The sequence below is a fragment of the Scyliorhinus canicula genome, chromosome 18, assembly GCF_902713615.1.
Source record: "Scyliorhinus canicula chromosome 18, sScyCan1.1, whole genome shotgun sequence".
NCBI lineage: Eukaryota > Metazoa > Chordata > Chondrichthyes > Carcharhiniformes > Scyliorhinidae > Scyliorhinus > Scyliorhinus canicula.
The window spans coordinates 12,183,767-12,201,360 of record NC_052163.1 but is presented as its reverse complement, the minus strand read 5'-3'; the positions used below and the strand labels follow the sequence as shown (position 1 = coordinate 12,201,360).

Genomic DNA, 17,594 nt, shown 5'->3' with positions numbered 1-17,594 from the left:
GCGTCACTTCCGGTGGTGGTGCGGCCGCTGATTGGCTGAGGGCGGGTCGCGCGAGCTGGCCGCCCCTCCCCCTCCCCTGTCAGGCAGCGCGAGCGGCGGCTTCCAGTCAGTTCCAGCGCTCGAGCGGCGGAGCAGCAATTGGGCGGCTCGGCGCAGGCCAGGCCTACTTGGGACACCCGCCATGATTAAGAACGGAGTTACCTCGCACGACGGCTGGTCCCCCGAGAAGAGGAAGCGGATGGTGCGGGTCTGGTGCGATGGCTGGTGAGTGGGCGGGGAAGAGGAGGGCAGCAGCCTGCTGTAATCCGAGCTGTCAGAGAGCGGCCGAGCCACAGGCTACCAATGTCGCTTTTCAGGCAGAGATGGATAGGTTCTTGACTAACCAGGGAGTCAAATAGGAGGGGGTGGGTGCAGAATGTGGTCACAATCGGATCAGCCGTCATTGCCTGTAAAGGTGCAGCATTCTTGAGGGGCCGAATGGTCTCCTCCTGCCCCCTAATGGAAGGGGTGTGCAAGGTTAGGGCAATGAGGCAGGGCCAGAGGGATTTGGGTAGCACCCTCTTTCAGGCAGACTCGAGGGGCCGAATGGACCCCCATCCTGCGCTGATTTAATTTGTATCCGCTCGGCTGACACGGTGGTGCAGCGGTTAGCGCTGCTGCCTCACGGCGTCGAGGAACCGGGCTCGATCCCAGCTCCACCGTCCGTGTGGAGTTTGCACATTCTCCCCGTGTCTGTGAGGGTCTCGCCCCCACAACCCAAAAGATGTGCAGGGTCGGTGGATTGGCCACGCTAAATTGTCCCTTAAAGAAATAATAATTCGTATGCCCCCTGCATGGAAAGGATTGCCGGATCTACAAGTAGCTAACGCATCTCCGTCATAAAGGAGACAGGTGAATGTTCGGCTGGGAACGGAACCTGAGGGCAAATGGGAGGAGCCGGCTTTAAATCTGAGCTGTCGCCCGGAGGTGCGGCAGTTTCCCCGGGGGTGAGAGGCCCTTCAAATCCCAGCTTTTATATTTAAACAATAAACTGCAGGAGGGAAAAAATAGGTGGGATAAACAATAAAACCTTCACCAAATTTTTTTAAAAATCAGGATCGTGGCCATTGGATTCATAGTCATGATCCAGTACATGGGTCCACTGTGACCACCAGATGCATTTAATTCCACAACCCTACAGGTGTAATGGATTCATATAAAAAGACAAATTAATGATTATCACCGACAGATAGAAATGCAAATCTTGCATTGTTAGTATAACGCAAAGTCTGACCGAGTTGGGATTGATTGTGGTGCATCTGTGGTACTGGGTCCTTGTTTGAACTATATTCTGATTAATTAACGTTCATTTGTTTTTGTGCAGAAGTAACACGGGTTCAAATGAATAAAAAGGGTGCATTTGACAGGAAGCCAGATAAGCACATGAGGGTGAATGAACAGAGAGAGATAAGCTGAGGTTAGATCTAGTAAATAGAGAGGAAGATTATGTGAACCATAAACATGGTTTCGATGGGCTGAATGGTGTCCTGTAAATACTATGTAATTTAACTGTGAGACAACTGTACTGGTGTGAATGCACGCTCCCTTGCCCTTGGATCTTTTGTTGTACAGCAGATTAATTTGTGTACAGGTCAGGGTCATTTGCTGAAGGGTTTCTTTTAAGTGTAATGTATTTGTAGAGGACTGAACCATTGCCGTGTGGTGGATGCATAGGGGTGGGGGGACGGAGAGGTTAACTATGTATGGGATACATTCTTGGGGTGGACTAGCTACCCCAAGATCAGGAGGCTGCTTCATCTGCACTTCGGTGTTGATTATTTTCCTATTCTGCTCCTATTTCCTCTAATCTCTTTTAGCTTTAGCTTCTAACTGTTCTTTTTAACTAGCAGTTTTTTATTTGTTTGTCACACCCATTTTTTCACTTTTTCTCCTGTCATGTGAGAGTACCTTAAGAAATGGGTGTTTATAAATTGGTATAAGTATCTGTAGTGAGAGTACCTTTAAGAAATGGGTGTTTATTACTGCAGTGATATCAGAGTGGGTGGAGTTGGGCTGTCTGTCAGCTTTTTACTTTTGTTTTGGACTGTTTGCTGCAGGTGTGTTTTAGTTTTGTTTTCAGTGTTGGAGCTGAAGCCAGACAGAGCAGGTATTCTGTTGAAAAGACTATCTCTTGATCATTTGGTGAATTCAGAATTATAAATGTTTTCAGTAGTGACTTTAACCTGATGTGCTTCTGTTAAAGGTTTTTTTTAAAGTATGGATGTTAAAAGGAAAGCTTAAAGAATTACTTAGTGTTGTCCATTGGGGGTTGTATTTGAATTAATGGTTGCTAAGATGTTCACTATGTTTTAAAAAGGTTAACTTGAGTTCATAGAATAAACATTGTTTTGCCTCAAAGAATACTTTTCCATTTCTGCTGTACCACACCTGTAGAATGGGCCGTGTGCTCCCCATATCGCAATCTATTAAATGTTGTGAGTCAGGTGAACTCCATGATACACTCTAAACCCTGGCCCATAACACTCCAACATTTGTAAACTTGAGGGTTTAAGTGTCGTTCTCCTAGAGTGCATCTTCTTGACATGAATGACAATGAGGGTTGGAGAGTACTCGATCACAAGTACGTTTGGTATGGTTTGCTACTTGGCAAACAAGTAGAACTTTGGCACGTTTTCCACAATCAAGACCGAATAGCCAGAATACTGGCTCTACTGAGATTAGCCTGACACAGACCAAGGATTGAATATTCCTCATTGCATAGTCACTGGGGTTTAACCAGTTAGGTTATTGGAGGAACCTATCATTCTAGCTTTAAATAATGTTCGTGTAAAATGATTCTTGGAGTGCTATTATCAGATTGCACGGTAGCAGTGGTTAGCACTGTTGCTTCACAGCTTCATGGTCGCAGGTTCGATTCCTGTCTTGGGTCACTGTCTGTGCGGAGTCTGCACGTTCTCCTCGTGTCTGCGTGGGTTTCCTAGGTGCTCTGGTTTCCTCCCACAGTCCAAAGATGTGCAGGTTAGGTGGATTGGCTAGGCTAAATTTCCCTTTAGTGTCCAAAAATGTACGGTTGGGTTACGAGGATAGGGTAGAGGTGTGGTCTTTCCAAGGGCCGATGCAGACTCGATGGGCTGAATGGCCTCCTTCTGCAATGTAAATTCTATGATTATACTAAAATGTAATTGTTGAAAGTGTGTGGATATAATGGGGAAAATATGGCTTCAATTGTAACTTTAAACAAACTGGTAAACCAAAATTCAATTGGCCTACACTAGAGTTTGCATTTGAGATGAGCTTCAATATGTACTGACGTATTTGGTGCAAATGATGATGCAGGTTCCCAGCCTGACACCTTCATATGCATCATTGCTTTGCAATAAACTAGAGGAACTCGGTATAATTGAGATTAACCATGTTTTCTCTCAACTCCGTTACAGTAGCTTTCTTGGTGTCTTTGACTAAAATGCGTTCTTTGAAGCAGTGAGACCAAGGCCAAGATAACATGTCTCTTGAAACATACAAGTTTAAAACAATCAAGGTAGTGATGAAACTTAAACTATCTCCAAGATAAACAAGATATGTTAGTTATCTGCAACTTTTGAAACATGTATTTACATCTAAAAGGAAAGCCTTGGTTATCATTCAAGGGGTACTTTATTATTTATTGACATATTTGTTGTTATGTAAATAGTGAAACCATAGTTGTAGCTTTTAAAAAAAAATATAACCTTCACAAAGTCTTGGAAAGTTGAGAACTAAATTTGGTTAACATTTTGTGATAAAAGGCAAGACTGAAATGTTTGTATGATTTAAAACAATACATGCTTTGACTGAAGCAGGAAACATAGGTCCAATTCATGATGCCACAAGTTTTTTTTTACCACATGAAGGGAGCTCACCATCACGTCGAGGGCAATTCGGATGGACAAATTATGTTGGTTTAGCCAGTGTCATCCACATTTACCTGAACAAATAAATTTAAAAATTCAGTGCCAAAATTATGTCAGGACTATACAGAAAATATTTTATCCTTCTTTCTACTAATAGTAATCCGCTAAACTATTTTAAGAGACCAAGTTCAAGGGCAGCATGTTGGTGCAGTGGTTAGCACTTCTGCCTCATGGTGCTGAGGACCCAGGTTCAATCCTGGCCCCACGTCACTGTCCGTGTGGAGTTTGCGCGTTCTCCTCATGTCTTGACTGGGTCTCAGCCCACAACCCAAAGATGTGCAGGGTAGGTGTATTAGCCATGCTAAATTGCCCCTTAATTGGAGATAAAAATGAGTTGGGTACTTTAAATTTATTTTACAAATTAATATTGGTCCTGTCTACTAACATCACCTCCAGTGAATAGAAAGGATTTGAAACAATCTCTTTTAAAAAATTAAATTTAGAGTTTCCAATTAAGGGGTCATTTAGCGTGACCAATTCACCTACCCTACCTTTTGGGTTGTGGGTGTGAGACCCACGCAGACACGGGGAGACTGTGAACCGGGTCCTCGGTGCCGTGAGGAAGCAGTGCTAACCACTGTACCACCGTGCTGCCTTAGGATTTAAAATATTTCCATCTAACTGTTGGACTTTAGTAGTTAAACTGGAGCTATGAATTTGTGATGTGGGTTAACATCCAATATGTCCTAATTGCAACTACATTTTGGCTGAAACATTTAATTTAGATGTGGCTGCTGGTGTGGAGATGTTACAGGATGGAGAGTTATAGATTCTTTCGACATTGTGATCAGTTCTAGGGGAAGATGCAATCTGTGCAGGCCAGACAAGTTGCATATAAATAGAACCAGGACAATTTCCTTCAGAGGTGATTTTCTAGTGCAATTGTGGAGGGTTTAATTTAATGAATACCCAATTTTGAGTAGCACGATTGCGTTTGAAATCTATCCCATCAACGGTAGTGCCACACAACACTATATGGAGGGTATCCTCAAATGTGAATGTGGGACTTTGTCTCCACAATGACTGTGCAGTGATAATTCCTATCAGTACTGCCATGGACACATGAATCTGTGACAGGTCGATTGGTTAGGCCAAGGTCAAGTAGGTTTTTCCCTTTTAGTCCCCTCACCACCTGCCGCAGACCCATCTAGCAGCTGTCTCCTTTTGGACTTAGTCAGTCATGGTGCTGTCAGTGGTGATGGATGTTCAAGTCCCCCACCCACACTACATTCTGTGCTCGTGTCCCCGTCCATTACTCTACCAAGTGGTGTGCTACTTGAGGTGTACTGATTATTAGCTGGGGGGGGGGGGGGGGGGGGGCGAGGAGGAAGGAAGGGGGCAGGAGGTGGTAACCAGCAAGAGATTTCCTTCTCCACATTTGACCTGATGCCGTGAGACTTCACAGGTCCATAGTCAATGTTGAGAACTGCCAGGGTAACTCCCAACTGGCTGTATGCCACTGTGCCACTGCATCCGATGGAACATGACATACCCAGGGATGGTGATGGTGGTATCTGGGGCATTGTATGGCATGATTCCATGGATATGACAGTGTCAGGCTCCTGCTTGACTAGTCCATGGGACAGCTACTTTGAGGAGCAATTTAGTGTGGCCAATCCACCTAACCTGCACATTTTTGGGTCGTGGAGGTGAAACCCACGCTGACCTGGGGAGAATGTGCAAACTCCACACAGTTACCCGGGACAGGGATTGAACCCGGGTCGTCAGCATTGTAGGCAACATCCTTTTTGTAGACTTGTAGTTATAATTTGTTATAACTGATTTCATTTTTACATTATACAGCATTTCAGAGGGTATTTTATGAATCAACCACATATCTGTTGGTGTGGGGTTGTGTATGAGTCAGACCTATGTGTGTTGTGTTATGCTTCTTCGTGTAGCATAAGCTGCTTCCTTGATGTATGCTTTGACAAAGGAAGGTCCAGACTTTGTAATGAGTTCAGTATATTTATTGAACTATTAACACAGTTCTTAAATGAGTTCGACTCTCCTAATCTAACTGTAGTAACTCAGTCTAACGAAACCAGTCTGCTCTAAGCCACGTGCTGGATGTGATGCTTCTGATCAACCTTGATGTACACTCTAGATGTCTGTCTGTGGAAAGAGGCAGAGCATGTGTGCCCTGTCCTTTTTTATATGGGTTGTGAAGTGCCCCCTTGTGGTAATGCCATCTCTGGGTGTCCTGATTACCCATTGGTTGTGTCCTGTTGTAATGACCCATTGGCTGTATGTCTGCATGTCATGACATCTCTGGTGCTCCCTCTAGTGGTTACTTAGTTGTAGTGTATTTACATTAACCCCTTGTGTACATACAATGATGCATATCACCACAATGAGGATGGCAGATTTTCTTCCCTAAAGGACATTAGTAAACTAGATTTTTGTTCACAATCGGCTAGCTTCATGGACACTTGCCAAGACTAGCTTTTAATGCCAGATTCTTCGACTGTCCTGGTGAGATTCGAACGTGTACCCAGAGCATTAGACTGGACTGGATTAATAGTCTGGTAACATTACACTATGCCACTGCCGCCTCCTGAATCTCTCATGTGCCTCCTTTTTAGGCCTTAAAGTTCTCCAACTTGCTGACATTGGAGATAACCTTGTGGCTCTCCTGAACTACTTTCAGGACTGAATATCTCCATCGTGTCTTGATAAACAGTCCTTGGCACAGTACTCTGTGTGCTCTGAGAAAAGCACGAGACACTACGACTTCATTTAACTAGTACTGTTTTGGCTACATTGTTTAGCATTTTATTAATTTTAATATATGCATGTCATTTATGTAATCTATGATGGTTGGGTCTGATAGGCAGTGTCTACTAAAACTCCCAAAATCCTTGGATTTCATCTCCAGCTTGAACAAAAAGTACAAAACTTGGAACAGAATTTTTATTTTATTTGTGATGCTTCAGTTACACATCACAAGATGGATACAGATGAGATGCTGTTTACTGTTATAGCATATTCATTCAGAATGATTGCATTTGTTCACTCTCAAATCTCAATATGTCATTTAACTGAATTTAATAGTTTTCTTCCATTTTCCTTGGGTAACTATTGCTCTGCATGGAGATGTATACCTTGACATCCATTTTTATATTTCCCTTTCACCTATTTTCATTTATGCACCTTTATTCTTGCATTCTGGCAAGGCCTGAAGTTCAGTTCTGGAATAATTTTATCTATGATTAATATCTTTCAGTTCTTTCAATAGAAAACATACTAATTGTGGTCACTAAATAATTTTCAAGCTATGGCATAAATCAGTGTGATAGCGCATATTGGGATAGATTAAATAATAGGACCATTTCTGAGCTTGGAAGTGGAACTGAACTTCATACAAGTTTTTTTTGTTGTTGCAATAATGTAATTTGACGGGTGGAATGCTGAAAATGTTGCTCTGCTTTACTGATGAGACAAATCCTTAACTTTTGGAAGCTTAGTATTCCAAGTGGAAATCAATATTTCCTGTTATCTAGAACGATGTACAGATATTCATAAAATTGATTAATGAATTGCAATCAGTAACTTGCAGTGGACAGAAAATAGGAGCACCTTGTACAAGAGTCCTCATTATTGCAGTGTAGTCTTCATGCCAAAGATTCCATAAATATTTTGCGAGTGCAAGATTATTTATGTGCTTGGCATAATTAAATAGATAAAAGCTCCATTTATTTGAAATACAATGGTTGAAACCTGTTACATTTCCCAGTGTGTTTTTAATTTGGACCAAGAGTGTAGAAACTTAACAAGAATAAAGGATGACTTGATTTTTAAAACATGGTACTGTATGTACTTATGGAAACCTTGTACAAGCTGCTATTGTGTGAATTCACAATGTAATTTTTTTAAAGGAGCTTGACATTGAAGAGAAGTTGGAAATTTGCAGATATTTGTCCATCAAACCTTCCCACCAACAGCAAATCGCCTGTCTTAGAGGAATGAACCTTTTCGTCGGTCTCCATGTTTGTATCCACAGTAATTGCACTCTAAAGGGACAGACCAACTGGAGCATGGCTGCACTTACACAAAAATACAGTGCACATTAGAATAATGCTCTACCTGGCTTCCCAGGAGAAAAAACCCGCATCTATAATTGTTTAAATTAAACCTCTTGAAAGCATCACTGCTTCGCAACCTGTATGCTTCATTGCATGGTTGGAAGTAACAACGGAGAAACATTTTTTTTGAATTGTCTGTGGTCTCCAAAAGAGAACTTTGCTCACAGAAAATCCTTTCTTTCGCACATCATTTGCCCTTATACAATTATTTTAGTGTACATCAACTTATGTTATCTTCCTAACCCACTGGTTTGCGGTCCACATCCCTTTGAATTCCCTCAGTGGCTTATGTTTGTCATATGACCATGTAACTTTAAAAGTTTGATGTCATCAACAGCCATACATCCATGTAAATAACGTATAGGGTAACCAGAGAATAAAACAGATCACTGCAGAACTTTGTTGTTACTTTTATTTGCTCCATTTAGCATTTCAGAGATGTTGCTTTAAAAGTCTTTGCTGCCCGTCCATGTATAATTTCCTCTGGATTCGGCCCCAATTGTTGTTCCACCCATTACCTTTTTTTCGAGTCACTAAAAGGTTGTTAGTCAAAGGATTTATATGAAACAGTTCTCTCCAGCCCCACAGTCTCAACTACTTGGTTTTCCTCTTGAATTTGTCACGGTTTTCATCTTGAATGGCAACCTGCATGTAAGCTTGGAACATTCACTAAAGTCAGCTTCCAAGTAGGTCCAGTTCAAAAGTCTTCCCAGCTGCCAGGGTTAGCAACTCCCAGCATGTTTACTTTCAGGTTGCAACTAGCTGCACACATCTGGGAAACTGCTACTCACCCTGGTATCACATAGGTAAAATGCAACTTCTGATGCATTATAGACTTTTGCCTGAGTTGTATCAAGTAGTTAAAAATGCATTGCTATCTGTGTCTTGTGATGTCCCTTTTAACTGATAATGTTACAAGTCTATAAACCAAAAGGTTTCTTGCAGTCATATGCATAGTTAAGTCAAATTAGACATTTTATGAAGCTGTCCAATTGCAGATTTATCCTTACAGTTTCTGTTTTCAGAATAGCTACAAAGCACTTCCCATCGCATGGTGACATTTTCAAGCAACAAAAAATCTATTTGAGCAATGGTTGTTTTTTTGTCCCCAAAATGTCAACCGTGAAGTTTTAAGACAGTCCCCAGGAGTCTGGGAATCAAGGAATAGGGGCAATGGAGTACTCTTCACTTTAGCTCACTGGGCTAAATCGCTGGCTTTTAAAGCAGACCAAGCAGGCCAGCAGCACGGTTCGATTCCCGTACCAGCCTCCCTGGACAGGCGCCGGAATGTGGCGACTAGGGGCTTTTCACAGTAACTTCATTGAAGCCTACTCGTGACAATAAGCGATTTTCATTTCATTCAAAACTAATAAATCCCAATGTTTATATCAAATAGAAAGTAGCTTCAGCTGGTGTCAGGTACAGTCTGAGTAAGTTTCAGAAACTTGCATTTTGTGCTGGTTTTGCCTGTCATCTACTTAGATTGAAGTGGCTGATGAATGCAACATGTTGTGGAATGGGCAGAAATTACTGCTGTGATGAGGCACTAGAGAAGATTCAGAAAAGCTTCAGTTACGAATAAGGATTGGAGAACTTGGGGCTGTTATCCTTGCAGAAGAGAAGGTTGAGGAGATTTTTAGAGGTGTTCAAATCATCATGGATCTGCACAGAGTAGATAGTGTTACGGGCATAACAGAAAAGCAAACTGACCACCTTTATCCCCTTGCCATCAATCCGTAAGCAGAGTTACTTTTTGTTTAAAAACTAAGCTGTGGCAGGCTTCCCTAAACCTTCAGTTGATGTGGCCCAATTTTACAAGTAACACACAACAAACCGATTAACTCCAAAGGTTAGTTTATTTCACACTCAAACCTGGTGTTGCACGGGATGCGAACATTCACAACCTCACACACCCACACATACAGAAGAGGGGGTATTTATACATCTATGGGCAACAACCGTAAAAGAGCCACCAAATAGTTTGCATCATTTCCAGAGTCCAGGAAGGAGTTTCCTGGTTGGGAGAGTTCAGTTCAGATGAGTCTTTGGTTGGTGATAGTAGCTCGAGAGTTCTTTAAAGCGAATGGAGTTGCAGCAATGAGGTTTCGGCATCTAGACTGCTTGCCAGGCAATGGCTGGATGCTTTTAAAATAAAACAAGCTTTGAGATGGTGAATTGTAAATAATCAGCATGTTGATCTGTGAGGCTAGAAATGTAATATTAAAACTGTTCAAGAGGCAACAAGCATTGGGTCATGTGATGCGGCTCTTAATGAGTCAATTGCAGCTTCACAAGCTGTTTCTCTGGTCTGACCAAATTCCATTGTTTCCTTTAGGAATTAAAAAGTGGTTGTTAACACCTCTTCAGGTATAACCAGTTTCAATGCCTTTGTTAAGTAAGGTGCTCTTTCTAAGGACCATGCAGACTTGATGGGCCGAATGGCCTCATTCTGCACTGCAAATTCTATGTTATGATTTATGACCCTGGCTGGGGAGCCAATTCATCTCTTAACCTTCCAGTTTTGTGATTATAATGTGGCCTTATGATGGTGCGTGAGATTCTACATAGTGAGAGTGGAACTCTTTTTTTTTTCTTGTAATTTCTGTTGGAAGCTTCCAATTCAGATGGCCAATTCTGTGACTCACATTACTAGCAGCCGCCATCTTTTGGCTCACTAAAAGTCCATTTTAAAATGGCATAAAAAAGGTTAAGTTTGATGCATGCAGTTTTTAAAATTTATTTCCTGTCTTACTGACATGTCAATAATGAGACATTGTCCTCATTGGTGGAAGGGTCAGGAATCAGAACACACAGATTTAAGGTAATTAGAAAACAAGGCACATGAGCAAGTGGTTAGCATCTGGAATGCACTGCCTGAGAGTATGGTACAGGGTGCGCTCCGAAAGCTCATGTTTGAAACAAACCTGTTGGACTTTAACCTGGTGTTGTAAGACTTCTTGCTGTGCTCACCCCAGTCCAACGCCGGCATCTCCACATCATGAGAGTATGGTGGAGACGGTGACAATTGAGGCTTCAAAAGGGAATTTAATAATTATTCAGGGCAGCGCGGTGGCGCAGTGGATTAGCCCTGCTGCCTCGCGGCGCCGAGGTCCCAGGTTCGATCCCGGCTCTGGGTCACTGGCTGTGTGGAGTTTCCACATTCTCCCTGTGTTTGCGTGGGTTTCACCCCCACAACCCAAAGATGTGCAGGTAGGTTAGATTGGCCATGCTAAATTGGCCCCTAATTGGAAAAAATGAATTGGGTACTCTAAATTTATTTTTTTAAATAATTATCTGAGAAGGAAAAATTTTCAGTACTCCAGGAAAATGGCAGGATCTTTAGAACTATAGCAACATCAAGGAGAGTAGGTGAGTGAGGAATATAAAAATAAATTTTTAATTAACTTTAATTTCCTGAAACCTGTTTTAACCAAAAGTTGGAAAGTGAACACATGGAGAACTGCTGTGCAGCATGTCCTCTGTGTAGGTTTGTTAACAATATCGAGAATTATACAGTAATGTGTTTGTGCATCTAACTTTCAGCTATGATATGGTGCATTATGGCCACTCCAACCAGCTGAGGCAGGCACGTGCCATGGGTGATTATCTCATTGTTGGAGTACATACAGATGGTAAGTTGCAAAGTAAATACTTCAGTATTGGGTGTTGCATTGACACAGTATCAGTACTGTATTTTTGAAATTAATTGAATTATTTGAGTTGCACAACAAACCTGTGTGTGAATGCTACTTCAGTTGTTCCCAGCATTGTAAAAGTGGAAGCTTATTTGTAACATCACAAAGTTATGATTAATGTGCCTTTTTAATGCTTTACTTTGTATATATTGCTGCCTAAGAATATGACTTTCAAATGCAGTCAATGTGTAATCCATGGGGCTCTTTAATTACCCAAATGTAGACTGGGACAGTAGTAGTGTAAAGGGCGGAGAGTGGCATAACTTCCTAGATTGTGTTCAGGAATATTTCTGCTGGACCTGGTTCTTGGAAATGATGTGGGCCGAGTAGATTAAATATCATTGGAGGAACATTTAGAAGACCATAATCATTGTATTATTAGCCATGATGTGGAGATGCCGGCGTTGGACTGGGGTGAGCACAGTAAGAAGTCTTACAACACCAGGTTAAAGTCCAACAGGTTTGTTTCAAACACGAGCTTTCGGAGCACGGCTCCTTCTTCAGGTGAATGTCTGCTTTTTTGCATCTTTGTAGAAACTGAATGTCAGTGTCTATATGCGCGATCTTCCTGGAGATCCTCTCCACTTTGAGCCGGCAGTTTGCGGTGTCAATGGTAGCCATGATGTGTCTGCTTTTTTGCATCTTTGTAGAAACTGAATGTCAGTGTCTATATGCGCAATCTTCCTGGAGATCCTCTCCACTTTGAGCCGGCAGTTTGCGGTGTCAATGGTAGCCATGATGTAGCCATATTCACCTGAAGAAGGAGCCGTGCTCCGAAAGCTCGTGTTTGAAACAAACCTGTTGGACTTTAACCTGGTGTTGTAAGACTTCTTATTGTATTATTAGGCATTGGATGATGAATAGAAACATAAAATAGGCAATTGAGTGTAAAAATAATTAACTGGGAGAGAGCCAACTGCAATGGGGCAAGAATGGAGCTGGGCGAGTTAGATTGGAACAAAAGGTTGATGGAGAAAACTGTAGCTGAACAATGGGCTACCTTTAAAACATAAATGGTCTGGACACAGTCAAGGTATATTCCTTTAAAAGGGAAAGGTAGGCCAGACAGATTCAGAGCTCCCTGGATGAAAAAGAAGATAGAAACTAAGATTAGGAAGAAAAAGTGTGGTGTCAGTAGTAAATACAGTTGAGAAACAAGAGGAATACAGAAGGTTCAGAGGGGAGGTGAGAAACCACATTAGAGAAGTGAAGAGGGATTATGAGAAAAGACTGGCAGCCGACGTACAAGGAAATTCCAACACCTTCTGTCTTCAAATAAATAGTAAAAGGAGTAGGGCAGATAATAACTAAAAAAAAGAATTACATGGTGGCATTAAATGAATACTTTGCACCTGTCTTTACCGAGGAGGTAGATGCTACCCAGGGTTGGGTGACAACTAGGAAACTCTGGGCGCAATCTTCTGGTCACACTGCACCGGAAATACCAAAATGAAAGCCTGAACTTCTGAAAGACATTAAATGGAAGTCCTCCCAGTGCATTAAAGAAACAATGTGCAGGGATCTGGGGAAAGGGGAGGGGAATGGCATCAGCATCAACATTCCAAGACCAATGAAGCCTTTTTAAAGTATAATAATAATATAATCATTTATAATGTTGGAAATATGGCAGCCAGTTGGTGCATAGCAAGGTCTCTCAAACAGCTGAGATAATGACCAAAATATATATTTTTTCGTATTTGAGGAATAAATATTGACCTCTCTTGTTCTTCTTTAAATGATACCATGGAATATTTTAGATACAATCAAGAGATCAGGTAGAGCCTTTTGCTTAATATCCCATCCTATCAAATATCTCATACAATGCAGCACTCCAAAAATACTGCACTATGGTGAGGCTTGAACCCACAATCCTCTGATTCCTAGTCCATAGTGTACCACCCCCAAAGAATAAAACATTCAGAATGCCGTTCTGGCAAGATAGTAACAACAAAAACTTTTGAGGTTGCTGAAAGTACAGTTCGATGCAATGATATTCCACTAGGTGTGAAGGTTCTGAACGTGACTTATGATTTTTATGATCTGCATGGAGATAAATATGTTGCTATTGAAGCCTTTGATATGTGACCTGGAAACCGTACTTGGTTTACAGTTAATCACTGAACGTCTCTTGATACTCTAGCTCCTGTTTACATGAAGGAAACACATTTTCTAGAGATTTTGGTTGGGTTGTTTTCTTCCTACCTTTAATTTGTCTTTCTTCTTACCACCTTCTAAAACCTGAAGTGGAATATTCAGCGATCTCTCAACCGTGTACTGCTGTGATTAATTTCTAATCATTTAGCATTTTATATGTTGCACCAAATGTAAAAAGGAATAAATGCAATTTAAAAATTACTCAAAGGTGTTACTTAAAGTCAAATTTAAGAGCAGAATGTCAATACTGTGGTACATGTAGCTTTAAATGTTACCTTCATAGTATATTAAATGTGCACTTGATGTAACTGAGAATAGAATACACCTGGTAATCGTTCTATTAATTTATGTTTCACTATTTTTAATCACCTAACGGAAGGTTAAGAAAACTAATAATTGAAACCATAATTTGTTTTCAGAGGAAGTTGCCAAGCACAAAGGTCCACCTGTATTTACACAGGAGGAGCGTTACAAGATGGTCCGTGCGATTAAGTGGGTTGATGAGGTCATTGAGGGAGCACCATATGTAACAACACTTGAAACACTGGATAAATATAATTCAGATTTTTGTGTCCATGGAGGTATGTTGTGTCCAACTATCTAGTCAATTTCCCCATGTCATTCAGGGCTGTATAATGTTGCAAACGTTTTTAAATATCTGCTTGAAACTGGGTATATACTCCCTGCAGACTTCAAATGAAATATATAGTTCAGACAGTTCTGTTGGATGTTTGGTTCCCTTGTTAGGCAATGTCGTGATGGTGGCACAGTGGTTAGTACTTCTGTCTCACGCGCTGAGGACCCGAGTCCGATCCCGGGTCACTGTCCATGTGGAGTTTGTACATTCTCCCCGTGTTTGCGTGAGTCTCACTCCACAACCCAAAAAGATGTGCAGGGTAGGTCAATTGGCCACTCTAAAATTGCCCCTTAATTGGGAAGAAAAAAGAATTGGGTACTCTATATTTATTTATTTTTAAATGCAGTGTCATGGTGATTTTTAATTTTGTTGCTAATTTTTATTTTGTAGATGACATTACTTTGACTGCTGATGGAAAAGATACTTATGAAGAAGTAAAGAAAATGGGCAGATACAGGTAACCAGAGTATTTAAAACCAGATTCCAATTGTTGGGAATGTGTGTGCTTACCTTATGATGAGTTGTAAATGTTGTAGTCAGTTACATGGACAAACGTGGACACAAATCGGAATGGTGTTTTTATTGTATGTCCTCGGTTGGTGAAGAAATTAATGTTGTCTATAATGTAAATGCCCACAGTTCTTGAATTTACAAGAACACATTATATAGTACCTTTAATGCCAGCGGAGTGTTGTAAACTGGACACTGAGCTAGGATAGGTACTCAAAAGGTTTGACCAAAGGGAAGGGTTTTAAGAAGCATATGAGGGACAGAAGGTATAGGGAGGGAATTCCAAAGCATAGTCGTGGCAGCAGGATGCACAGTTAAAATCAATGACGCCTGAGAAGCAAGAATTGGAGAAGCACATAGATTCCAGAGGACAGGAGGAGATTGTAGAGATGGGGTGGGTCGCGGTTGTGGAGAGAGTTGGAAATGAGGATGAGGATTTCAAAATTAAAGGATTAATGGTCTGGGACCAACGTCAGTCAGTGAACACAGTGATGGGTGAATGGAATTTGGTTCAGTTGGATATGGGTGGAAGTTTTAGTTTTAATGAGTTCTACTTTCCCAAGGGTGGAAGGTGAAGACCAGCTAGGCGAGCATTGGAATAAGCAAGTTGAGAAGTAATATAGGAATGGACAAGAATGTTTCTTTTAGCAGTAACTGAGCTTATACAGGGGCAAAGTATTTAAGGATCCATTTTAATGAGAAATGTGAGTAACAATATTGATGTTGGCCTTTTCTGATGTGAAAAAAAACTTTTTCAGAGAGTGTAAACGTACACAGGGTGTTTCCACAACAGACCTGGTTGGCCGAATGCTTCTCATGACTAAAGCTCATCACAGCAATATTGTGAGTAAAATGTATAATTTAATATTTTAGCCTATAAAGAAGGAACTTTGGGCAAGTGTTTTGAGATTGTGTATTTAAATGCCGATGACATTTTTGTTGAGTGCTTTAAATTATGTTTTTCTAAATTTGTTAAGTAGCAGGATGCTGAAGAATATCAATTGGATAGTTTTGGGAGAAATTTATCTCCTGATAAGAATTTGTCTGCAGATATTAGGGAGGAAATATATACTTGTTGTGCATTAACATGTCAAGTGGAATTATGAAGTGTGATACAAATAGATGATGCTGTCTGACAATAAACAAAGTACAATTGGCATTATTGTGGAGAGGAAAGCTAGGACCAAAATATCACCAGTGTACTGAATTACAGTTTTTTTTTTAAACTTTATTATCCGGCACGTACAGGGATTGGTGGTGCTGGTTAATCAAAAATGCAGGTTCAGAGAGTTCCATTTCCCAGTGGAATACAGCATATTCTTTAGCATAAATTAATATGCAAGCACTGGGGAAGTCAAGAATTGTATTTTTTTTTACTTCAGTACATGGGTTCAGGATAACTTTGTAATTGCTTCTGGTTGGCAAAGTGGCAATTCATGTTAGGGGAACAGTTACAATTTTGGTTGGTAGAGTGCGGAATAACTCAGTTTCCTGTAATATCCAGTATTTCAGTATTTTATTAAAACGTGGCTTGTCTAGTATTGTACTTCAACAACCATTTGGTCATGTTGAGAAGAAAACTTTTATATATTCTGTGAAGTATAATTGTCAATAGTGTGCTTGACGCATGTTAACAAATGTTACAAAGCACAGTTGATTTGATTGGGATGGTGCTAAGTATGAATGCTTCTCATACTGGAATATCAATAGAGCTGGTAGCCTTATTTTTCATGTTTCCATTCTTATCAAAAGAGGAAACAATGAATGGAGCAGTTGTCTCTGAAGACGAAGGGTGAATTTGAGATCACGAGATAATTATAGATGAGAAAGGCCATTTGGCCCATCTTAATTCATCCATAAAGTCACCACTTTTGTAGGCTGGAGTTGTTTAGAAGGATATAAAGGCTTTAGAACGTGCAGAAAAAAATTACAAGAATGGTTCCAGAGACGTATGATTTCAATTTCATGGATAGATTGGGGAAGCTTATTAGAGAAGAGAAGGTTGGGAGAAGATTTGATGGGGGTGTTCAAAAACAATAAGGCATTTGGACAGTGCAGTTGGAGAGAAATTGTTTGCATTGGCGGAAGAGTTGAGAACTGGAAGATTCAGATTAATATGCTTGGCAAAAGAATCAAAGACAACATGAGGAAAACCTTTTTTTTTAATGCCATGAATGGTTATAATCTGGAATGCCCTACCTGAAAGAGTGGTGGAGGCAATTCACTTCTGGCCTAGAATTGGATAAGCATCTGTAAGGAAAATAATTGCAGGGTTATTAGGAAAGAGCAGGGCAGTGGGTTCAACTAAATTGTTTTTTCAAAGAGCTGTCCTATGTATGACAGGCCGAATAAGCTCCTGTGCTTCAACCATGATCCTGTTTCTTTTTTTAAAATATTTTTATTAGGGTATTTGCAAGTTTTTATAATAATAACAATAACAACAACATAAACAAGGTACAATAAACATTTCCACCTCCATCACAATCTTCACACACCCCAACCATAAAACAACAGTCTCCTCCTTCTCACCCCCCACCCCCTGCCTTGGAATTCTGCATCTGCT

General features: G+C 40.8%; 1 protein-coding gene across 2 annotated transcripts in view; it reads left to right on the top strand.

Annotated features, from left to right (window-relative positions):
• The first annotated feature begins 49 nt into the window (after positions 1-49).
• The window catches only part of pcyt2 (phosphate cytidylyltransferase 2, ethanolamine), a 53,373-nt gene continuing 35,828 nt past the window's right edge, over positions 50-17,594 (top strand). The window contains exons 1-5 of one of the 2 annotated variants that reach the window (XM_038776380.1): positions 50-264; positions 11,579-11,667; positions 14,304-14,465; positions 14,912-14,978; positions 15,790-15,874. In XM_038776380.1, the coding sequence (XP_038632308.1) occupies positions 182-264; positions 11,579-11,667; positions 14,304-14,465; positions 14,912-14,978; positions 15,790-15,874 (486 nt within the window). In that variant the 5' untranslated portion in view covers positions 50-181. The remainder of the gene's footprint in view (positions 265-11,578; positions 11,668-14,303; positions 14,466-14,911; positions 14,979-15,789; positions 15,875-17,594) is intronic. The other variant, XM_038776379.1, reaches the window with a different exon arrangement.